The sequence below is a fragment of the Genypterus blacodes genome, unplaced genomic scaffold, assembly GCF_046128005.1.
Source record: "Genypterus blacodes isolate CSIRO-AG114 ecotype Tasmania unplaced genomic scaffold, CSIRO-AGI_Gbla_v1 ptg000019l_1, whole genome shotgun sequence".
NCBI classification, from domain to species: domain Eukaryota; kingdom Metazoa; phylum Chordata; class Actinopteri; order Ophidiiformes; family Ophidiidae; genus Genypterus; species Genypterus blacodes.
In genome coordinates this window covers 3518241-3543375 of record NW_027466832.1, presented here as the reverse complement: position 1 = coordinate 3543375, position 25135 = coordinate 3518241, and the positions used below count along the sequence as shown (strand labels likewise).

Genomic DNA, 25135 nt, shown 5'->3' with positions numbered 1-25135 from the left:
GAGAGGCACCTCAAGGTGGGGCTAAATGGTCTTATATTCCCAATCATGTCGCGTAGGCGGAGTCTGACTACCCGGGCTCTTTGCAACGCGCTGCCTGTCTCCCTGCCTGCCTGCCTGCCTGCCCAGCCTCTACTGTACATGACAAAAGCCATATAGGATGGAGACAGTGAAATAAATCCCACACTTCTTTACTTCTCTCAGCCACTGTTTTCGCAATCAGGAGCTAGTTGCTGTAACAGTGGAGGGTGTGAAGGGTTTGGATCGCTGCGCCACGTAAGAAGAAAGCCTGTCCTAGTTCATGTTGCTACTATAATCTGCTTTTACGCACATCCTACTCCGGTGAAGGCAGCGGCAGTTCAGATCAGATTTCACATTCAGCTCCAACCAGCTGAGAGAGAGAGAGCGGGGGGGAGAGAGAGCGAGAGAGAGAGAGAGTGAGGGAGAGCAAGAGAGAGAGAGACAGAGAGAGCAGGAGAGCTCGTTTCTCCGCTTTTTCTCCCTCCGATAGCCATTCTTCCTCTGTGGTGAGCGTCTTTGGGTGAAGCCTTGTTGTGAGGAGGAGAGAAACAAGACTGCGCGCAAACATTCAAGCTCCGGCGCTATTTCCTCCCTTTTTTTCTTTTATGCATTTTTGCAGATCCAAGCGAGACCGACACAGAGAATTAGATAGAGGGGAGGAGAGATGGACGAGCAGCCGCGGTTGATGCACTCTCACACGGGGGTAGGCATGGCAGGGCACCCCGGCCTGCCGCAGCATATGCAGGAAGGCAACGGAGCCACGGACGGAGATGGCAGGAAACAGGACATTGGAGACATTTTACAGCAAATTATGACCATCACGGATCAAAGTCTGGACGAAGCCCAAGCCAGGTAAGAGACGGAGACACGGAGACGCCGAACACACCTCCCACCATCACGGGGGAAGAGAGAGAGAGCGAGAGAGCGAAAGCGAGAGAGAGAGATGGATTAAAAGAAGGAGAAAAGAAAAGCAGAAGTAGAAATTTCTGGAGTATAGAAGCTGTTTGGATGGATCCGAGTAGGTGTAAACGCGCTGTGCAGCTTTTGTCCCCAAAAAGCCGTCAGAAGCAGCGGTGGCATGCGCTGTAAAGAAGTGTTTAATTAACTTGACAAAGAGTGACAATAAAGAAGATAAACCCGTTAGTGATGAGAGGTGATATCCTAAACTGTCCAAAATGATTTATCAGAGGCACAAGCCGAAGTGTTCCAAATGGTTTTCAGTTTTTACATCTAGATATTGTAAAAAACGCTCAGAAACAAACGCGCAAATGAAAGTGATAATTTAATAATTAATTAAAAACGACATTTAATTACCGAACAACAATCTGTCTGTGGGACTTGAGCGGTAATTGGTCTGTTTACAACTCGGTGGACAAATAATGTTACTGTTATTGTTTTTTGATACAGAACTTAAGCTCTCATCCACCTTGCTTATTTATATTTTTATTTAAATTCAAATAACAGGCAAATTACTTTTTTAATCATCAAGTTTTTTTTTTATATATCTGAAAGCAATTTACGTCTTCATTGTTTTATTTTATTACAAAAGGTTACATTTATAAGGAAAGATTTTTAAAGTGAAATAAAATGACTTATTTGACAGAGAGGTTTTACTTCAGGCTTTGTAGTAATTTAACTTTATCAGTAGTGAAACATTTATTTTTCTACATGTATTGTAAAGGGTGATGGTTAAAAGAATGACATGTCTAGTTGCCATATTCCTCCTGTTATTGTACTTTGTTGCATGACACTGGAATACACACATGATCGCAGACAGGCTTGTATACATTAAGATGCTTCCTTCAATATATTTCTCCTACTTTGGTCGGTTCTAAAGCCACTCTTCTCTTTCAGGAAACACGCTCTGAACTGTCACAGAATGAAACCTGCCCTTTTTAACGTCTTGTGTGAAATCAAAGAAAAAACAGGTAAGCTGAAATTCTGATCCTTCGTCTGTTGTATCATATCAACATTGTATCCATATTAGCCTTTGTAAGAAACACTGTAGATGTGTTTAAACAGGTACAAACTCAGTACACACACAGTCTAAAACACGCAGTCACTTTTCATTGTGCACTATTTTATCATCAAAGCATATTTTGCCATTCAGTCTCAAAGTCACACCGGAGAACCTGATGTTGGATATCCAGTCACAACACAATCCAGCATATAAATCCCTCTGACATGTCAGGCATGTGTTTCCTTGTGTGGAAGGGGTCTGCGTGTTTCAACTGTTTCACAATAGGAACTGTGGACAATTACCTCCAAACAGTCCTTATCAATTATCGTGTCAAAATAGAATAAGGTTTTTGATGCTATTGTGGAATAATAAGAGAGATTTTGAGCAAAATTGTCACATACATGGTGATGTCTCCCCCTTGTGAGTTAGCTGTCAAGTGTGGTGAAAGCGTCTCATTCCGTTCTATATAGTGTCTCTCTATTAAAGCACTTGTGAGAGAGCATGTCACCGGGATAATTGCGGGGAGAGAAATAACGTATAACACAGGAGGCGTAAGTCATGTTTCCAAATCATTTTCCCCAGTGACATTTGAGAAATTGACAGAGATAGAATTTAGTGTACGTCAAGATTGATAGTGTGCATCTCATCTTTTATTTTCCTGTCTTTAGTCTAGATGCCGAATTGGATTCTTCAACATTTTGCTTTGTTGAGATATTGAGAGCATGCCAGGTTGTTGTAAAATGAAAAAAAGAGAGATTGCACTTACGTCAGGTCACCTTTGTGCCGTTGATGACTTGACCTGCTCACGTTGCTTCGCGTGTGTGATCCCACCCTCGTCTGATGCTTTCGCTGATGTTTTCATTGATATTGTTATTGACGTTCACCTTAGCTGTCTATACCCAAAAACCCCGCAGTTTATCTTGAGTCGGCCACTGCCTCTGGAGAGCAAAGGAGGCCTTTTGAAGCCTGCTGGCTCTCTCTTCTTTTTTTGTTGTCTTGCTAGGTTTTTTGGAGGGGGGAGTGACATAGTTATGCATAGTGTTTTACTCCCTGGCGCTTCTCGGGAGTTCATCCAAAGTTCGGCTCTGTTGAGAGTACAAAGTAGCTTGGACCTCTTCCTGCCTGCACGCCCATTCTTCTCTCTTTCAGCTGGCGACCTGTGAATACGAGACGAAGGTGCAGGTTAAGGTGCTTATGCTGCAGATATATGCTGTTTTACTTGTTATTGTTGACTTGACATTCACTGAGTATTACCGTTAATTATATCCAGTTAGTGTTGTTTCAGTCTCAAATCTTCCATTTTTTATTTAATTTAGATTATGTCTCTACTTAGGTTTGATTACTCCAGCACATACTGAACTACTTTACCTTTTGAGGTTCCACACACACATTTGGAGAGTGAACTAAACTTGTTTGTTGCTGTTTTCCTTTACAATAACCCTCCATTTAGCCTGGGATGATGACCTACTCAAGGCTTCTTAATGTGGTCCAAAAATCACCATGATTACACCGTTAAAGAGTAAATGTGCTCGAAACCTAATTCATCCCTCAGCTGAGATAATTAAATGCACTTCTACTTTAAATCTAATGTGGGGCCGTTACAAAGGCCGGATTCGTGCCAAATGCCACGTCTAAAGGAGGTATTACTCATGTTTCTTATTCATAAAATTAGATGGAAAAAGTAAAGCAACAAATGTCACGTTTCACCTCCTGCTTCTGTAGGTTTCTTCATCAAAGAGGGAAAATATGCTTGATGTCTGTCAGCTTTATATAACCACACCACTGATAATTGCATATATAAATAATTCAATAACTTGGTTAGTTCAGAATGTAACACTCGCTGTCACTGGCGGTGCCAATTTAGGATTTTTAACGATATAACGCAATTATGCACTAAGATGGTTATTTGCATCTCTCTCCTCTGAGCGCCTATGTTGTATTTTTAGGTGCATGTTTTTCAGAGAATGTGACAGCATGTTGCCCCCTCTGCTGGCTCATTCTTCCTTTAATATGAAAATAAACTATGTGGAATAATGTGCGGAACTTATATTAGATTTTTTATTAAATTTGTATTTTCACACAAGTTGCCGTTGAGGTTTGTTTAATTTATACAGAGACATTTTTACTTGTGATAAAACATAATAAGTAGCATTGTGTAATGTTTTTAAAAGTGTTAGGCATTATTACAAATACAATGTTCAAAGTGTTGAACCACTAGATGACATTTAGCTGTTGTCTTTCTCTGTCAACTCATGTTGCATTGTGTTTTACGCAGTATGTTGAAAACTTAAGCTGTTATTATTCAAAGTGTCAATACTTAATTGACTTAATCAACTTTCCTGTTTTGATGGCTGAAGCTTACCAGCGACATCAGCCAAACCCGGCAGTTTTAATTCTACTCAAAGCAGGAGTTTGTGTGGCCATAAGTTAGTCACAGGTCTCAGTGTTAAAGAGAGGCTGCATTCACACACACGCTGCTATCTGGCCTGAGTGTGTGTGTGTTCTACTTTCCATCCCTGACTGACCCCTTCATCAGCTGACAGCACCTGCACCACACAAAGCCACTGTTTGAGCCAGGACCTGAACTTGTGACCCACTCCCAGTGTATTTCTGCTGTGATGAAATAAGAGGATGGCCAACAGAAATATTGCACAGTATAAACAAACACAATGGCGCGCTTGCACACGAGAGGAAAGGAGGAGGAAGGAACGCTTTATTTAAAATAGTGCCTCTGGCTTTTTCTTTTTTTTTTTTACCCACACTGGCTTTGTCTTTGCCCCGTTTCATTCCAGGCACATTTCTGATATTTGGTTTTGAACTTGAAAGGAATGCTGCTTTCACTGTGTGTAAAGATAAATGACACAAGACTTATTTGCTTTATTGAAATCTGAAATGTAGACAAAGGTTAAGACAGTTCTAGTTAGGGTCTGTCTGCTGTAGCTCAACATACAGTAGAGTATGTGCAAATTAGGCAATGAGAGCTTAAGCTTTATTATCAGAGGCTGTTATAGTAATGAATACAGAGACATCAAATAAACATCATTCAACTCAGTTTAAGGCTGCTCTCTATTATGGACATGAATAGACCCACTATGTATCCATGTTCCACGTTCATAGGTGTAAGTGTGTGGAAAATATAGCATTTTGGGTTTTTTTGTTTTTGAATCTTCGAGGCACTGTTTTGTTTTTCCAACATCTGTTTCTTATGATTGATGAAAAGGCCTTTTTAGATAAGCAAATGCTTGACAAACTGATTTGGAAAATGAGCCGCCTTGACCTCTGTAAACACTTCACCAACATCGTAAATCTGCGCCAGTGTCAAACAAAACCACTCCTTGACTGAGCTGCTCGCTAAATGTGCAGCTCTGACTCGCTGTTTAATTTTTTTCCTCTCAACCTCAACAAAAGGCCAGATTTCCTCGTGGCCCGTGTTTGTATAGTGTAAGGTTTCAAGCCTAGGGGATCCACAATTTATAAAAAAATGACTGGCCCAAGTGATCTCATGTTATTTTTTGGAAAGGTGAAAATGGGGTGTTTTACAGAGGGCAGCCGAGTAATGTTTAGCCCGATGAAATGAGCCAGAGATGTGATTATGGAAGGTGTGTGGAAGCCTAAACGACCCTGAGCCGTCTCGTTCATTCAGAGCAGAAACTCGGCTCTGACCGCTGTTTCGTGTTACAAACAGGTTTTTATCAACTAGGTCTGATTTCCTTGTCGAAAAATGTCAAACAATGCGGTGATAGAGAACAAAAGGAATCTGAGCATGTGTGTGTGTGTGTGTGTATGGGTGTGTGTGTTTGTTTGGTTTTGGCTTTTCTAATTTTTTCTTCACAGTAAAAGCAGCAGTCTAAAAGCATTTTGCACAATTGGACAGAATGAAGTGTGCAGGGCTTCTTGGGAGTGAAGGCAAGTTTAAAGCAGCGCGTAGTAGTGAGCGTGTTGGCTGCTGGGTAGACAGTCTGCTCTGACAGGGAGCGTCGTGTCTCTGGCTGTACCTCCCCTGTCGTGTGTGTCTCTTGGCGGCCGTAGAGAGACGATACTAATGCGTGCGGGTTTGTCTCCCTTTTATTCTTCCTCCTCGTCGGCGCTGATGCAGCAGCATTCAGGAGAAATGCCAAGCTCTCCACCGCAGATGTTTCCCCAATCTCCTCCCTTAATCATCTACTGAGAGGAAGAGCCAAAGTCAGAGTCTCGCTACAGTGAAGAAAATAGGACAGTGTGTGTTTTCATTCAACAACATGCTGACTATTTTACAGTATTTGATGTCAAATCCTAATCACAGAATCATCAGTGAATGACACCGTTGTATAAATGGTGTGTTAATACCTTTACAGTATAGAACAATGTGGTTACATTATACATTATGCAAATTGTCAGTCACCTAATTGATACATGTTAATCATATTAAGGAGCTTAATTAGAGGAATCTTACTGTGCTGCTATTTGGTAATTAACATCGACATCACATGAACAAGGAAAGTGATCTATTTAAGTTTCTACGCTGTGATCGTCGTGTTTCAGTCTTGCAACAGGTGCTTCTGTTATTCTATACGTTTAAACAGATGAATGGAAGTTGTTGATCTCTAATTTGATGAACGTTGCGGTCCACTTTGCTTAAGGCCGCTGTAATGCTTCGGAGAAAAATGACATCTCGCTCAGCAACCAGGGGGGATTAGAGAATGAAGGCCAGATCCAAGTGGACTGAGCTCAGCTATTTAGTGTGACTGGAGACTCCCATGCTCAAAGATGACGAGCAATCGCTTAAATATCATTCTTCTTCTATTTACGTTGTTTGCAGTCTCAGCCCCTGCAGGTCTGGCCTGCCTTTTTCTACATTGGCCTCCTTAATGTGTTAAGAATTTAATCAAGTCTGCAAATTTGTTATGCACGTTAAATTGAACATGCAATGGCACATTTGAGTGTGGTTGCCATACCAACCCCCCAGGAGTTCATTTTCTATAATGTAGTGTTTGGAATCTCATTTCCTCCACTCTCCCCTGCTGCTACTTGCAGACACCACCTCCAGGCTTCCAGTGTACGTATGCTATGAAAGAGCTACGGCTGCTACAGCTTTCAAACACAGGAGAGAGGGAGAGAGAGAGAGAGCCAGTGTAGTGAGAGAGAGAGAGGGAGTAAGGAGAGGGAGAGGCCTCTCTCCACGTAGTGGAAATGACACAAATTAATATACACTACTTAAACCAGACCAAGATTAATGGTTCCCTTTCGCTGCAGCTTAGTCCCACTGTCAGTTGCCGGGTGCTCGTTGGACAAAATCAACACTAATCAACATTTATTCCACTTTTGCCCTGGGCTCTCAGGAGTCTGGCAAGACTGCGTGGCCCCCCTTCCCTCCCAGCAATCCACCCCTCCCTTCGTCCATCTCGCTACGCTTTTCACCTCTCATCCAGCTCCTCCATACATCACCCTCCTCACAGCGCTCAGCTCTTCAGAGAAGAGTGCGCCCCCTCCTATCAGGCCATATTAGAGTCATGATAGATTTTCTCTTTTCATTTGCATCTGATATTTAACAAAGAAAAGCAGTTGCTCTGTCACTTTACAGTACAAATTGGTGTGTTTGAGGTTGTGCGCGCTGGCTTTTGCCCTTGTGTATTTTTAGGTAGTTGTTCCAGTCAGTAATGTTATCTTCAACCAGTCACTATTGCATTATGAGAAACAGGATATACTTTGGCTCTTCTGCTCTCTCTCTCTGTCTCTTTCTCTCTCTCTCCCCGCTCTCTGTATTTCTCTCTCTGTGTGTGTGTGTGTGTGTGTGTGTGTGTGTGTGTGTGTGTGTGTCTTATTGTTCAGGAAAAGCAGTTGACTTTCCTAATGGAAGATTTCCAGATTCCTCTCTGGGAAACTGATCCTTACCCCAAATAAGACAAAGTTACTTAACTACTATTACGTTAGTGCATTAAACAATGAATTGTAGTATTTCAATACTATATTTTGGTATGTCATATCTGAAATGATGTACTTAATGCATACTCATATTTGAACTCTAACTCATTTTGATGATGATGAGTGACAGCTTCATCAGCAGGGCTCCTCACAGTGAAACATTAAACATCCCGCAAAGGCTCATAATAGGCCCGAGCTAATAGACGCCACAATTCCTCTGTTGCTACTCATTTTTTTGCCATTCTACTGGCTCAAATCAAACACTCTCAGAGGCACAATTATTAAGACAAATACCACAAATGAAATGCTGCCTATATCTTAGCGATGAATATAAAAGAAATGTCCGCTTCACATGTTTGGTTGTTTTTCCAGAAGAGGGTTTAATTCATATCTGTTCGGATTAATCTTAAAGAGGATATAGTGCTGTCTTCATTTCAAAATATTATCTGTTGTCAAGAACCAGTTAAAGACTACTCAGTGTATGAATGCATCCAGTGATTGTATTGTGTGATTAATTATCTCGTGACATTTTAAGCAATATGAATTAAATGATTAGGCACAAATTTCTACAGTGTTACGGTTACCCAACCATGCCGTACATTGTAGCTTTGAAAGTATGAAAAAAAAGCAATGAAGAAAATGATAAGAATATTTGATTTTAGATTGTTCTTTTGTTTTTGTCACAACTTCACATTTTTGCATGTTTCCCTTTAACCACTTATATCTGTTTAACAGGCAGAATGTGTTGGAGCTGCTGCCAGTAACCTTCATCTTATTACGCTAAGGAAGAAGGAAACCTCATGCAGCATCAAATTTAGTCTGTATCAGCCTAATTTATACATCTAGTTCATATAAAATCCCTTTTTTGGGGGATATAATTGTGTTTTCCTCCTCACTGACCACAGTGATACCAAGGTGCTCAATCAGCTTTGTCAACTTTACTGTCTCAGGTACCAGGTGCTTTATGGCAGGACTGAAGAAATAAAGAAAGAACATGTTGGGGCTCTGTGTCCCCTCAAATCAAACAAATGTTTCATAGCAACACACTGCAGAGGAAGCTGAATGTGAGTGCGATCATCTGCTCTATCAGCAGGGGTCACAGCAGGTGGAAACTAAAGCACAAGCTCCAAACATGGGACTTTCTCTGCATCCACATAATCTAAATTGGCAGTTTATTTATTTTAAAGTGAATTCATTTTACAGTGGACCTGTGAGGAATTTGACAGCCCTTTGTTATTCACACAGATCCCTCTCCAGAAATAGCTTATGCTTACTGCAGTTAGCTCCTCTTCCTGTTTTATAAATCGTCTGTCATTTTCCCTCTGCAGTGTAACATTATGCCAGGAGAGAGTAAACGAAGGATGTGCACTTGGTTGAAGTCACTTTGAAACTCAAGTCAGAAGGTTGGAAAGGGTGGAATGTCACGCACCGATATTTCTGTTCCGGTGTTCGTATAATCCACCGTCCATTTCGGAGCGGTTAGGTTTGGCCTTGAGTGTGTGTGATTCCTGTTAGATCTCTGTCCAGCCTGTACGAGTGCGACATTTTTACGAGTAGTTGACTGAAGCAAAGGTGGCAGTCGCAAAGGCTTGAAATGGAAGTTCAGTCATAATGAGGAAGCGGTGGCTAATCATGCAAAGGGAGGACCTCTGTGTCCTGACAGGGAGCGAGGTGAGGTACAACAGGAAAGTGCTGCAGGGTGTCAAACCACTGAGCACATATAATGATGTAGCACTAAACATAGACTGGAGCTGAACAGGCTGTGGTTTTAATATAACGGCAGTTGACCATCCTATCTTTGCTGTTCCTGCTGATAAACTCACATTGCTCCCACCTTTGCTGTAAAGCGACAGCGTTGATAAGTTAATATTCTGACAACACCGATGAGATAAAGAGGTTTTTAGGAGTTTGGAGGATAGTGTAACCTTGATAAAATGCTCATCACACTGACATTGATTTTCACCATCCATCTTCATCTGATAGGAAGTATGCAAATGGCAGCGTGGGCTGGGAGTGGAGTACAGTGCTGTTAAATGGGCCATTTCAAGTGTTCCTCGTGCCACGCTGACTTCCAAAGCTCACTGTCACCCTGCTCTGTGCATGTTCGAGTCTTTTTTCCCAGCCTCCTATTCACCTTTTTTATCTTCTATTTCACACACCACAATCTCTTCCCTGTATTTCTCCCTTTTGTGCAGCTTTCCCCCTCTCCTTGCATGCCATACAAATTACATACAGTAACACTGACAGTCTTAGAAGGGCTGCTCATGAAATATTTACAGCTTGAAGACAATTTTACATTGCTATATTCCTCTTCATTTTTAACTATGTCAGCACAGGCTGTGGAACATTTATTTGTGTGAGTTCATGGCAGGCTATTACCTTACCTTTTTTCCCCCCCAGCTGTAGACGTTATTAGTCAACCCCCTATGCTCTGGCTTATAGTCCTTCTCACCTTAGATATTTTCCTTTTAATCTCCTGATTCGTTCCTACCACATGAACAGGGTTTCACTTATTATATGTTAAAGATTTCCTTGATTGCTTTCTTCATAGCTCAAAGAAGATAGTATGCTTTTATGACGTACACACAGCATATGGATGTTCAAACCCATTCACAAAGCAATGTTGGTTCTCACGGAGATACATATATATTTATGTGGACTGTTTTGTGGTCTTTGGTTTAGCGTTTCATTAAATTCTGTTCATCCTGTTTTAAATGAAGGCAGAGTGAATTGACAGAGAGTGAGTTGTGACTTTTGGTTTCAAACCTTCACCTCTCTCATTACACAGAATTCAGGAAGCAATAAGATTCAAAGACCAATTATTTACTTGCATTTATCGTTTTATTTTTAGAATTGCATCTGAACTATTGACTTGTACAGCAAACCGACTCGGCTCATGTGCACTGATGATGGTACACACTGAGACATTTAGATTTTTGCTTTGTTGCTGGGAAAAAAAAGGAGGAAAATGAGTTAATGAGTTGTATCCTCCTCTCTTATCATATGGGGCTGTGGCTACCTCTCCTCTTCACTAATGATGATGTGTGGCACAGGTAGTTGTCAGCCAGGCATGATTAATTAAAAGGAAAACTAGGCCAATTTGTCATGTTGCACTAACTGTGGTCAGAACGTAAGACAAGTCGCAGCGCTGATGCCTCCACAGGCATCAGCAGACTCCACATACACACCCATAATGTGTTTGCTACTGCAGCTGTTTGTGAGGAAACTAAGCAGCTCCAAGCAGGATTTGATCAGCATCTTGGCTCAGACTGTCTCAACACAGACCTGATAACAATTAGACTGCTTTGGAATGAGGCTCAGCAGTGTTTAGGAAGCCACTTTGACATTGTAGTGTTTCAAGCTACTCATGATAGTAGCTCTAAAGTAGAATTAAATTAGCTCTAGCTGTAGTGTCAAGCTACCTTGCTAATACCTTGAAGTAGTTTCTTACATAAGCTCCTGAGAGAAGGTTGCTAACCACATTGTTGTGGTTTGTTTCTACAGTGTATTTATAACAATTACAGTATGGCCACTTTCTTTACAAATCATTGTGTTTGTGGACTAATGGAAAATAGTCTAGAATACATTTTCCATACGACTAAAGGACGAGACCAGAAAGAGTTAAGCATGCTGTGATATGCTCTTGTGTGTGTGATTGTGTGTGGTTGGAATAAAGCTTGAACAGTTTATATCTGTACTCATTGACTCACATGACGAGTGAGTTGTGTAATTTTTGCTGAGCTACGCTGCTACACATAGGGGAACAAATTGTAAATTACTGCAAAAGCCATATTATTTTGAAAAAAGCTGAGGTATTGTCAAGCTCCTGGAAAAAGGAGTTAAGCTAGTAGCTCACTACCTGTAGCTAACTAATCCCCAACACTGGGGCTCTTGTGTCTCCAGAGTTTGACTAAGACTTTTGCCACTATAACATCAAGTTAAGCTGCATGTGATTTACATGTTTGTGTTTCTGTGACCCGTCCATGCAACAGTGATCAGCATTGTTCTGAAGTCAGCAGCTCTCAGCTTTTCTTTCATCAAATCATGACACAGGCTGAGGCTTCACTGCTGCCAGCTGTTGCTCTCACTGCAGCCCAGCGAGCAAAGCAGAGGCCTTGTTTGTGTTGGACTGCAGTGTTGCTCCCAGTGTGCAGCCTGGCCCTTGTCAGTGGCCCTGTCATATCTGTCTCAGGCCCGTCCCGACAGCCAACCCGGGCTCCCACGTCACAAAGACCGGCCTGTCCTAGGAGAGACAGGTGTCAGCAACTGGCCAACCCCCCGTCTGCCCGTCCATCTAGGCAGATGCCTGCTGCGCCGGTGCCACATATTTGAAGCTGAGCAACTTGGAAAGAAGGGTCATCTTCTCTGCCACCCATTCACAGGCTTTACATCGCAAGAGACTGGAGCTCCATCAGTGTGTGGGAGTGCTCATGTCAGATAGAGAGCATCCACCAGAGAAGGCTGTCCCAGTCCAAGAGTATTACAGAGTAGGGCTACGTACTGACTGACTGACATACTGACTGGCAGCTTTATTGTGTCCTTTGAGGAATGGGGATGAAAGGCTCTCATGAAGAGGCCTTACAAATGCAGGCCAGACCCAGTTGTACTCAGCAATAATGACTCCTTCCTTTGTATGTATTGTTTCTTCGTATGGAGGCTGTGTCTTTTGTATGACAACATTCTTGCTAATTAAAGCAGAGAAGAATGTTACTTAAATATCCAAAGCTTTGAACCCCCCCATTAAATTGTGAATTCAGAATTCAGCAAGAGACACTTTTTGCACTTGAATGTTCTAAAGGCAAGAGCACATTGGAAAAGGCTGGAAGCTGATTGGAAAGGAAGAACCTCTGAAAAAAGATCAATCACTTAATACGGTGCAGCTCTAATTCAAGATAGCTATAGGGTCATTGATCTCCTTTTATCTATATTGATGCATCAGCTGATAGGTATGGGGGTTGAAATATGGGCCAGTAAATGCAACATTTAAGTGGCAATTTTGGGGAGGGAAGCTCAAGTTCCAAATCTTTGCAAAACTTCCCCGCCTGCGTTTTAGATAGAGTGAGATAAGACAGAGAGGGGAAAGTAGAAGTGCCTAAGTTCCATCATAGTGGGATACTTGTGCACATTTCCCTGCTGTTCTTCCTGCCATTGTTTCTTATTCAAAGAAATTACACAAAATTGTGAAAGCCAAATGTGTCCTTTTCTCTGTCTCGATCCTGCTCCTTCATTCTCTGTGTCGAGTTCCTCCTATTTTTTCTTCATGGGTTATTTTTGTAGTCATCTCAATTGATACACGCTGAAGCCAGACAAAGATTGCTGTATATTTAATGTCTTTCAGCAGGCGCATTAAGAGTGCAGTTTGTATGGAGCTGCTGTGACATTAATAATTGCAGCTGTGTATCTGAATGCCGCAGCAGCAGCAAGTGATGGATATTTTTAATGATATGAAGAGTGAAGCCCAGAAAGATCAATGCTGCGCTCTCTCTCTCTCTCTCTCTCTCTCTCTCTCTCTCACACACACACACACACACGCAGACACACACACACAGAGAGCAAGAGAGAGTGTCTGTGTGGGAATCTAAGGGCCTAGTGAGGATGATTCTGCTCCCATCCTTATATTGTTTTGGTCCATAAGCCGTCTGGTGTGATCTTCTGGGCTGAAGGTCTCCAGCCCAAATGACTCTGTCCCCTTTGCTGCTGCTGTCAGAACTGACAGTCCTCATGTTTATTTCATTTTGTGTCTGGCCTGTCTCGTTTCCCTATCCTCCAATGTCATTAACGCTCTGAGCCAGGACCCTGCAGTGGCGCTCCTAATGAATTCCTCTGCGGCTCCTCGCTCCCCACCTAGTTACCCCAGCTCAAGGTGTCAAATTAAAACAGCCGGGGAAAAGAAAGAGGAACCACGTCTCATACAAATGTTTGTCTGTTTGTATACGTCTTTGCGGATTTCCCCACGTACGCAAAATCCAAGCACTGATTTGATTTGAGAGGTTAGAAATGAGGCAGTGATACGTACTTGAGGATAGAGATGATGACCGTGAATATAAATGAAGGTGGCATGGTCAGGAGGAATAACAGAATGATCCTTTATTTAGAAAACATAACAGAAGAGGAACACCCCTGGGTTCTGTGCTGATATGAACCATTCTGTTGTCCTGTATCTATGGTTGACATGCTGCTTTAACCCTTCTATTTTTCTTGTTCTGTGTGTGTTATCATGTGTTATTTGATAAAGAAATGTTTCTTCTAATATTTGCGATCATTCAGTCAATTTGGTGATGTAAATCAACAGCAGCGTGGTTGCTCGGCTGATTGCTAATTATCCTTATATAGCTGTCATTGTGATTAGCGTAACAAGGGTAGACGTGTTATTGAGCTGTGAGATTGCAGTGAGAAAGGATGACTTCCTGTTATCACATGATGAACATATAGTGAGCATTTGTATGGAGAATGCACAGTGTGAATAGTTTGATTAATTTTACTTGACACTACACACTATACACTGTCTTGTTACGCAAATGTTGGGGATGCTCTCAGTTATGTGCTCCTCTATGGTTCTGTAGGGTGCATATAGAGGCCAACCCAGGCCAGCACTTTGTTGTATATATGTATATTTTCCCAGTGGTGAAGCCTTCAGAAGCCGCCCCAGTGCTGCTCCTGCTGCCGCTGCCGCTGCTGCCAGTGTCAGAGGAGCAGGCCTCCCTGTGTGGCTCCCTTTATTTCTCTGACAGCACCAGAAGATGGAAAATGGTGTCAGTCAATTCATCAGAGCAACACTGGTGGCTGTGCTGAGAGGGGAGCTGTGGGCGTGGTAATGGCAGCATATACAGGAGGTGCACAGCACATGATTATAGCTTCCCTGCTGCAACTATTTCCCCTCACTGCCGTAGCTGATGGTGCAGTGGCTTAATGGACTGACTGTACAACCATCTTTCCCCAGCTACAAAGATTCCTGTGGAGGACCTTTGTGGACCACTAAAGGCAATCTGTTGTCTTGCAGTGAGAAGACTTTCCTCTCTGCATCTCTATACACGTCACACTGACACTGATGTTTTGGAACACCTTGGCATTCAAAGTCCACGGCTTGTTAGCTCCAAAAAAATGTGCTGCTTTAATTAAATATATGTAAATATGCTTGAATGGGCTGCTTTTTCACATTAGGGGAGATTTGTGGAATTGGCGCCGTAATATATTTTAATTAAGGATTAATTAAGAAATAATGGGGATTTTATTTTGCCTGGCAGACTGGGTTTGGACGCGATTCTGGCGTCTGCTGTGAGCTCATCAGTGGAATATTGAGCACATTGCTTGCTTCACGGGAGCAGAGGGAGACTTTCAAGGTCTCTTGAAAACAAAAAGCTCTGCCCCCTCCGCTTTGGAAAAAAGGAAAGACAACAGACATTTACAGTGGTGGTGAGGAGGAGGGGGGTGGGGAGTGGCCAATGCATTGGCTTAATTAAATTTGTTTCCACCCCCTAACCTCCCCCCCATCCTCACCCTCACCCATCCTCTTCTCTCTTTTTCGGCTGGCAGAGCAGGAGAGTGGCTCTGAGACACGGAACACTAGTTGTGCTGGCAATTATGTTAATGGGATGCTATTAGGCCATGATTCTGTATGAGCGATTGGGGAGAAGAAGAGCCCCGGCGGCAGAAAATGATAACAGAACGTGCGCCTCGTTGATACCGCTCCAGCAGGATCATTTGCATAATGAACCCTCCCCACTAACGAGGGGTGTGGCCTCGACACTGAGCTACTTAGAAGGCTCAGGAGTCGCAGCATGAGGGAAGCTGACAGTGAAAGCGCAATGTGACAAAAAGATTCATGGACTCCACTAGTCACTGCGAAAAGCCATTGTCGCACGAATGTTACTGTAGCATGCAAATTTATGAATTGGCTCCTTTTCAAACTCAGGTTTAGAGGGTCATGTTCTCCTCTCCAGCTAGACGTGACAATGCAGTTTCTTTGTAGGAGACACATCCTGAAAAATGAATGAAGATATTTACATGTACTGATTATGTGGTCTGGTTAAATCAGGTTTGAAGGTTGCTTTTGTTACTTATTCAGTATTCAGTATACATAGAACCCATAAAGATTCACTTTGCAGATGTGCACACACTGGTAGATGGTGTGAATCAGTTAGTATTAAGAAAGAAACTAGCTTGTAGCTCTAAAGCCCTGTGGAGCTCATCAGCTGCTCAAATGAAAAGAGATGAGCAGAAATTTCCGCAACTCACTGTGCTAAATTTTCTAAAAATGCGTTTGTTTCTCTCTGTGTCCCTTATTAAACCTGCTGCTGTTATGTGCTGATGCTCTTGATCCCATTCTTTGGTTGTACAGTGCAACATCTTCATTTTTGTGTTCACTTCTCCTGGAGTCTTGATGTATTATTTGTCCATTGCTGTGCGTGTCCACACTATGTGTTCATTTTCCTGCTGCACAGCCTTTCATCTGTGGACACAGCCTCAGGATTTGATCAGAATGATCTCAATGCCCTAGGGAAGACATTAAACACCCAGAATGCCCCTCTGACTGCTCTCCCTCCTCTCCTTTTTTAAACCTTTCATTCTCCCTTAATGAGAACTCCTCCTAATTATTTCAGTGGCTGGAGCGTGGGGACACAGCCCGAGTTAGATCCCCTGCTCTCAGACGTGACTGCTATGCTGATGAAGGCGAGGGATCAATAATTTAGGCACTAGCTTTAATGGTGGTGTGAGAAAAAAGTGATACATCTGAGTCAAAGATTACATTTAAAGGCACAGAACAGCTCAAGTGAAGCTGCTGGACTTCAGAATCCCCCATGTGTTTGCTGTAAACAGCTGACATGTTTATGTTTACTGGCATCCTTATGGCATATGCTTGGTTACACTGCTTCTTATAGCATGTGTATCCTGCATGCAGCCACTCTGCAGAGTCACTCCCATGCTCCTGCCTGCCAAATGATTTGCATTTGAAGTACATGGGGTTATAATTGATTTAGAGACATGAATATTGATAGTATATTATCTGGTTGGTTTCCATCCCTCAAACCTCTCTGTGGAGAAAAATGGATCCAGAGCATTTTTCTGGTCATCTTGCTCCAGTAGTGAATGCACATATAGTCGTCTTTGAGTGTACGGTGCCTTGGCTCGGTGAAGCCCCTCCACATCCCTCTGGGGAGGCATCCATGCATCTTTAAAGGACTCTTTACATCAAGACAGCCCCAGTAGAGAGAGAGTACTCTGCAGTTTCTCTCTCAATTATTAAAGCTCAGCTTTTGATGTTCTGTTTTAACTTAGCCTTGGAAGAGAAAAGAAGGCAGCAACATGCAGAGGACAGAAGCCCAGCCAAAGCCTCACATCCCTCCCCTGTAGAAAGAGAAAGATGGTGACAATTTTCTACAGCTATTTATTAGAAGATTCTTTTTTTAATGGAAACTTGGAGAAGGTTTTGAAACATTCATATGGATTTCATATTGTAGACATTCCGTCTTCAAGCAGAATGAGTCACTGCGGGCTGGATTACAGTTTTTCTGCACTGCTTACACTGTCACTGTGTGACAGAAAAAGGGCTGCAGCCAATTATACATGGGGACACATTTGCTCACAGTGCTTCCTTTGATTGATGTGTGAGGCCTGTAATTTGAAATACAATTGAGTCCAAATGGTTAAGATTGAAATGTTTACAATTGACTGACAAACAATAGCTTCTCCAACAGGCATCAGTGTCCTTAGCAGTAGTCGCCATAGAACTTGGGAACATTTAATGATGGTGGAAGTAAACATGAGTAAGGATCTCACATAATTCTTTCCATCACTTCTAACTTTAATAAGATGTAGCACAGATTACACACTACACAACCCACTCGGTAAAATTTGACGTCATTTATTTTCATTTCAGTGCCAAGGGATTCATGCAAACACCACTGACTGCTTAGCTGGTGGCAATGATCCTCATAGAAACAGCATTCATTGTCTCTCTGAATTGTAGCTGGCTTTAACTCTGATTAAATATTGATAACCGTGTAAACACTCCTGCCATATTGAGTGTTTTATTCTAAGTCACTGTCTCCCTGTGCGGGTAGAAGCAAGTGCTGTTGAGAAATAGGCCCATTGTTTCTGGGCTCACAGTTGATTTATGGTGACAAAATAAAGTGTTCTGACACAGAGCTGAAATTAAGGCCTGCTGTGTTTCCAACCAGGTGTCAGTGGATTTAAATAAACCCTTCTGCAACAACAACCTAACATGTATGTTCTTGGTTTGCGTGACATGGGAAGCAGCAATGACTGTCGCAGTAATTTAATATTGTCTTCTGCAGGCATAAATAAGAGACAGAGGATTAGCATGGTGTAATTGATAATCGACAAGATTTATTTTGCATCCACAATTAATCAACACAACACTCTATGAAGTGGTTTGTTAGATGAAAGTGAGTCACGCCTCATGATTGCTGCATTTCTGCGAGTGATTTACATGCTATTGTTTAACCGGCTTGCAAATTGATTTTTTGGGAGGTTCCCCTAACTAAATGTTTCATCATTTGTGTTCATGTTTAAGGTAAATGTGTTTACTCTTGAATATTACATGACTTTTCAAGTGTCTTCAATTGCTTTTGGTCAACCATGAGGCAATGTGTTTTCGAATCCCCCACAGAAGCTTAACACCCAATGCAACCCGGCTTCTCTCATGCTGCATAGCAGTAGTTGCACATTCTACTACAGCAGGAGACATTTTGTTTTCTTCTTCTTCTTCTCCCTCTTCTTCTATTCTTTGGCGCACAGGACCCCATGATCCATGTCTGAAATGCCATGCTCTTGGGAGAAAGGGGGTTGTCCACATAAAAGAAATGAATGGGGTAATGTGCAGTCGTGGGAATGGCTTTATGCAACATATTGGAACAGAGACGCTCATTAGGAGACTGGAGTCTTAACCTCAGTGCTGCGCTGCTTTTACTGTCGCTGTCATAACAGAGGAGTGGAGACAGAAGAACTGGGCAAAATGTCTGATTTGAAGTAGCTGACCAGCATTCAATAGCAATCAGTATTAATACAAAATAAGTAACCATGTGTGTGTTATATACCGTTCCACCAGTAATTCAGGAGCGTTGTAATGTGTTTGATAAGGATTTTGTTGTACAGCTAGAATAGTGTTCAACTGATAGCTGCACACAACATGGACAGGTTTTGCTGGACTAGAAATCCAAGGATTGGCACTCTGCCATCCCACAGTGTTATCACACATCAGTGGACAGCACATCATCTGACTAAAGTGAGCTGCAGTGTGTCTGCATGCTTGGCTGTGTGCTGGTGTCACGACCACAGCGTAAAACATAACATGGTTTGATCACGTTCTGTTTGTGTGATTGAGACATAGTTTAGTCTCTTTGGGGGTCTGTCTCTCTCTCTGTTGCGACTTTGCTAAGATGTGTTTGCCAAACAGGCAGGCATCCGCGAGTCTCTGGCCCACGTGGTGAGTTTCCAGTCTATTTCCAGCACTACGTGTTCATTCTAGGTGACTGGAGAGGCTGTGTGTCATTAAAGGCCCATCCTCTGCCTCTAACCAAGTGTGAAATGCTGTGCGTTGGAGATGCTGGTCTGCTTGTGTTTGTTTGGCCAGTTTGTCACTCCTGCCGGCTCGTGCCAGCATGCGAGGGGCCAAGAACATGTTACACTATTATGAGTTTTCTAATTTTCTGCAGGAGGTTTAAAGTGTATATCTAAGATTGACCCATCTTAAATCAAATGTATATTATTTTTTGATTAAATCAGGCTGCACAGGCTGATTGAAGACATCCATTCTACAGCATATATCTTCCTCATTTACTTAAAGAATACTGTCAAATTGGAGCAATGAGTCTGTTGGGACATATCAGGATAACAATAAAGCTGTCCAATTATCCCCCTGTTGACAGTTTCCAAACCATTTTATAGTTGATTCAATGGTGTAAAACTTTATAGGATATAAAGATAGGGGACAGAGCACTGTATGGTTTTGTTGGCTCTGGTTTATATCTATATTATAGGCCCTTCATGACATTTAAAACTTTATTGGACAAGACTTTGAAATGTGGGGGCAGTATATAAAATAAAGAATTTATTAGGCTTTGTGCCCTTTTGTATAGGTTGTGTTTGAAATATTGTATATAGACAACCAGATGAACCGGTCCTGCATAATTTGAATGCAGCATTCAGCGATGATGTGCTGCAAAGAGCAGGTAACAGATGCTGACATAAATGGAACATGATTTATCAATATTTAGCATAACAGATGTGATGTGGCATTTTATAATGCCAATAATCCCTCCAGTGATCCTGTAAGTCAGGAACAGCTGAGTGATCTGATTTAGTGAATTTGATTTTCATTTCATTTAGCGATACAGTGCTTAGTCTGTAAATACTGTACGTCTCCAAACTAGCCCAGTGAATCATATACACAGGTTTTTTTTTATTCGGGGGTCAGTCTATAATGATGCACTGAGCTGAGGTGTTGCAGCACAGAGAATGATATGTTCTAGACATGGCTCAGGGAAGGCTATAAAAAAGCCTTATGTTAAGCTGCCGACTTTTTTCCTGAGGCAGGTGCACATCTTGAGCCACGAGAGCAGAATTTAAAAGGAGCTGGGGAGGAAAGGCTCTGCAGGGAAACCAAAGTCGGGAGTCAATAAGGCCTGAATTTTTTATGAAGGCAGAGGTATTCAGATCACAGCTCTGCCAACAGAAAGAACAGCCTGCTGCTTATATGACGAGATAGAAAGTAGTAGAGCTTCTAAATCTCTCTCAGATTTACCTCAATCCTCATTAACGCGGAAGCTGCTCCACGTTATGCTTTAAGCTTCATAGGCGGAGTCAGAAGTCCTGTATGTATGGCTTTGATATGATGTGTTGCCAGATATGAGCAACAGTCACCACAATCGGCAATGCAATATTATGCGTATAAATTATGATAAAAACTTGTCTTCAGAAATGTTCTTAGGTATTTCTGCTATCTGCTTGTTCCCTGATTTTAAGGAGATGTTTCACCAAAATTACAAAAACGAATCTAAACTAGTTGATGTCAGTTTGTTCAGACATCATTTGAACACTGCACTTCTGCATAAATTCATGTACAGACCTCTGCATAAGACAAGTACAATTGGTGTAATCATTCTACTCATGCATTTCTTCTCTTGACGTGCTTCTTTTGTACCTCTTGTAAAACCAATTAAGCAACAAGTTTTGCATATTCACGAAAGGACAGAATGGTATTATTCCATTCATGTATAGGCTGCAGCTCAGCTCTGTCTGACCTGTTATCACTGCAGCAGAATCCATGTGTCATAGTTGGGGGCTGTTGTAACAGTGCAGTCCTTCACACTTGCATATTAAATCATGTTATTATAAAGACATGTTTTAAATACTTGGCACAAGCCTTTTTACTGCGACCAACCTCAACAACATACAACAAGAAAACAACTGCTATTCAAATCCTAATTGTTAATAATTGCAGTTGACTGATTTCTTAACAAATCGTGCAGCCCTTTGGACAGAGTGCAGCGGAGAAATGTTGTTTTGTGACCTGAGAACTGAAAATAGCCCATTACCACCTAATCAAATTAATACATAGTTACCACGACCAAAATCTAATTTAGTGTGCAGCAAAATCCACAAAGACAGAAAATGAGAAAATATAGTCGGGAAACAAATGATCCAGCAGGGCTTTAATAGGTTCCTGGAAATGTAACACTGACACTGCTCTGCTCATTCATGATATCGCCTCAGCGCACAAGAAAGGAGCAGGTGCAGCGTGGCAGAAAGGTCGAGGTTGGTCTTTGTGAATGTTGGCCGGCTACATCGGGTCTGGGAGACGTCCACAATAACAAAGCTTTTTTATGTCCTGTTTCTTTTCCCAGCAATACTCTGGTGTCTCTTATTGCAATTAAAACCAAGTGTCCATCAGAGGCTATCGCTGCTCCATGTGGCCCATATGTTTGGGTGCTGATAGAGCGTGGATTACTCTGTTTGGGACACAGATAACAGGCTGTTTATAACCTTGGCAGAGGCTGGGGCCTAATCTGGCAGGAGCATATTTCCCCTTGCTCCCCGATAAAGGCCTGTTAGTTGCTTTATCACATGGGCAGATAGAAGTCGAGCCAGAGCAAGACGAGCACTGTGCTGAGCCCAATCTGGCACCACACACAGAGAGAGAGGGAGAGAGAGAGGCAGAGAGAGAGAGGGAGGGAGAGAGAGAGAGAGAGAGAGAGAGAGAGACGGTTCTGTTGCTTTATTTTTAGAAGACTTGTCGTCGTCGTCGTCCCCCACACACACACACACACACATTCACAGAGACACAGTATCCAAACCCCACTCTTTGTCTGAGAAAGCAATTAATTTCTACATTTGCCTCTCTGGGCAACAGAAGGACCAACAAACAAATTAAAAGGACAATGTCACCATTCATCATTATAGCAGTTCGAGTTGCAGTAAACCTGTAAATGTGAAAAGAAACAAGACTGTGACGACGGAGGGCATTTTTTCATTTTGATGTGATTATATTTTGTCATAGTTTGTTGTATATAATGTAGAAACTAAAGGGAATTAGCCAGCTGCCGAAAAAAAGAGTTGCGGTGTGTTTTTTCATTCATCGGGCTTTTTAATTTCTGAAGGTTTTATTGCAGTTGTCCAGCTTAGCTCTTGTAGTTGCTCAAGCATGTATGTGTGTGAGCCTGTGATGCTATTTTCCCAGTGCCCATTTTGATGGCTCTGCATAGGCACAATTAGAGCGGCGCTCCTTTCACAGCCAGAGAAAATTGTTGTGCTGTAAATTGCTTTGTTGCAACTTAGGAAAGCTCTTTTGTTAGCCTCTCATTCAGTCTTTCCAGCAGCCCTCTCTCTCCCCCTCTTTCAGGGAAATTGCTTTCTCGCAATCAACAGATTGCTTGCCGCACTTAGTGGTAAATACAGGTAGACTAGAGCATTAGCATAACATTATTCAGACAAGTGTCAACCTCTAGGCGGTTAGCACCGCATCTAAGCTCTGTGTGAGGCGAAATGAAGTTCTGCCGAGTAAAGGAAGCTGCTACCAGCGCACAGATTTCCCCCGAATAAGGTCTGGAATTGGCCAAAATGCTCTTAAGTGCAAGAAAATATGATCTACTTCAACTTTTCTCCACAGAAAAGAAAAGAGTGAAGTGAGCTTTGAAGAGTTGGAAGGAATATCAGCAGACAGACAACAGACAGTGGATGTTGCAGCAGAATGACTGAGCTCATGCTGCGTTCTCAGCTGGTAGATTTTAGGACTCTGATTGGATCGGCCTCATCCTTCAACTGCAAACAATGCAGGATATTCCCAGTAGTGAATGGCTTTAGTAGTATCAATGTAGGAAGGAACCAGGGGAAAAAATCAGCATTGAATTTACTTCTTCTTATCAGAAATGGTCTGATATGACACGAGGCAGAAAGTGGAGACGGATCAATCAATCGTATGTCAGTGTGTGCACTTGGTATTTTCTTCTGATGTAATGAAAAGCCTCCATGTGACAACAACAGAGTCTACACTGCTACTGCTGCATTTATCATGTTGCTTACCAATTAGTTTTTATCCTGATCAGTTAGACATTCGTGTTTGTATTGATGATGTATTTCATATTTGATAAGTTTGTTTAAAATGCCCTGAATTCTGCTCACTGAGGGCAAACATTGTCCCATTAAAAGCAGCTTATTCTCTACCTCTGGTGATAGATTGTTCAGTGATGCATAAGAGGTCGATGTGTGACGTATCAAACCAGTACAGAACTCAAAGTGTTCTGTTCTTTTTTAAATTGCACCAGTTAGCTCAAATTAACGTCACAAGCATCAGTCTAATTAAGTTTCCTCATTCAAGCTTAGCACCATGTCTCTTTGCCACATAGGAGCCAATCCCCCAGTCCTCCATGGGGAGGGGCTGAGAGGAGCAGCGGGACTGATATTTCAGCAGGGACACGCTCTCTCTCTATCCTCCTCCATTTCTCCGCCCCTCTGTCTTTTATTTCTTGATTGACAACAGGGGTTCATTCTGACCTACATTTGCATCTGCTCCCTGACCCAAATAGGACCCACGTAATGAGCCGGCTCCACCATTTTTGAATCTTGAGCAGCAACTTGTGTCATTTTCATCCTGGCTACGGGGGATGTTTAGCCGTTGTGCAGTAGCTGTGTCCCGGGGGCTTTGTGTCTGGAGCTGCAGGGCGGCACAAAGACCCATCCACTCGCTTCCCCCCGGCCACGCAGGCCATTCTAGGTCAACTGATTACTATTTACGGTGATTACTGATCACAGACCTGTGTTAATGCCTTGTCATTGAGACACAGAGGCTAAATCATTAGTCAGATTTCAATCTAATGTGTCAGGCGCAATATCATCAGTTTTCCTGAAGTGTCTTCCCGACTATGACAGTAGAGGGAAAAATCCATCCTGCGCTGAGCACTGGGCTGTAATATAATCTGACTCTGTGCAATGAGCCTGTTATTGTTTCCTCCCAAACACCAGGAACCTTCAGTGCTGCCTGTATCTTGTACACAAATAGCTAAATCCCCAGGGATCCCCGGCCTTTGTTGTCCTTAATACATGCAGCTTGCCTTAGTGCGGCACACACGTCTGATAAACACAATTATTGTACTCTAAATATGAGGAGCTTCTTCGTAAGGATGTTTTGTCAAAAGAGAGAACAGGTAGTTCTGCACTCACACAAATCAAAGTGCACGCAGAGAACAAATCACTCTTTCTGTTATGTCACCACACTGTCAGATTATATATAATAACAGTTGAGCTTTCACATCGCTTATAAATGCTTAACACATCCTCAAGATATTAACATTCCTGCAGCTCGCTGAGTGCATGGACATCATAGACATACATTCAAACGTACTTATACATCATATGCAACGAAAGGAGACTAAATATTGCTCCACCGGAGATATAAAATTAGAATTGCTGGAACAAGTCTGGAACTTGTTTCCTGGTTTCATTTCCTGTCTCTTCACTGTGGGATTTTCTGTTATCAGCAAGTGTGATATTATGTGAATAATCTCATTTTCTAGCAGCTTTTTGCACCTTTCATAATGACAGTTTTTCATATTCCTGATTCTGATGAACATCCTTGCCAGTGAAGTGTTACAGTTGTCTGAGATATATATAAAAAAAAAACAGTCTCCTCTGAGTGAAAAGGGAATGAGACATATTCTCCTAGAAATTGCCTTTCCTTTCATTCATTTCATTCTTCCTTTAGTCCAACTCATTTTAGATAATATTGCTCCCATCTGTGCT

The 25135-nt window shown here is 42.2% G+C and overlaps 1 protein-coding gene across 2 annotated transcripts in view; it reads left to right on the top strand.

Annotated features, from left to right (window-relative positions):
- Positions 1-460: 460 nt before the first annotated feature.
- Positions 461-25135, top strand: part of LOC142991385 (pre-B-cell leukemia transcription factor 1-like) — a 48290-nt gene continuing 23615 nt past the window's right edge. For both annotated transcript variants that reach the window (XM_076141491.1, XM_076141492.1), the window contains exons 1-2: positions 461-870; positions 1873-1946. In XM_076141491.1, the coding sequence (XP_075997606.1) occupies positions 683-870; positions 1873-1946 (262 nt within the window). In that variant the 5' untranslated portion in view covers positions 461-682. The remainder of the gene's footprint in view (positions 871-1872; positions 1947-25135) is intronic.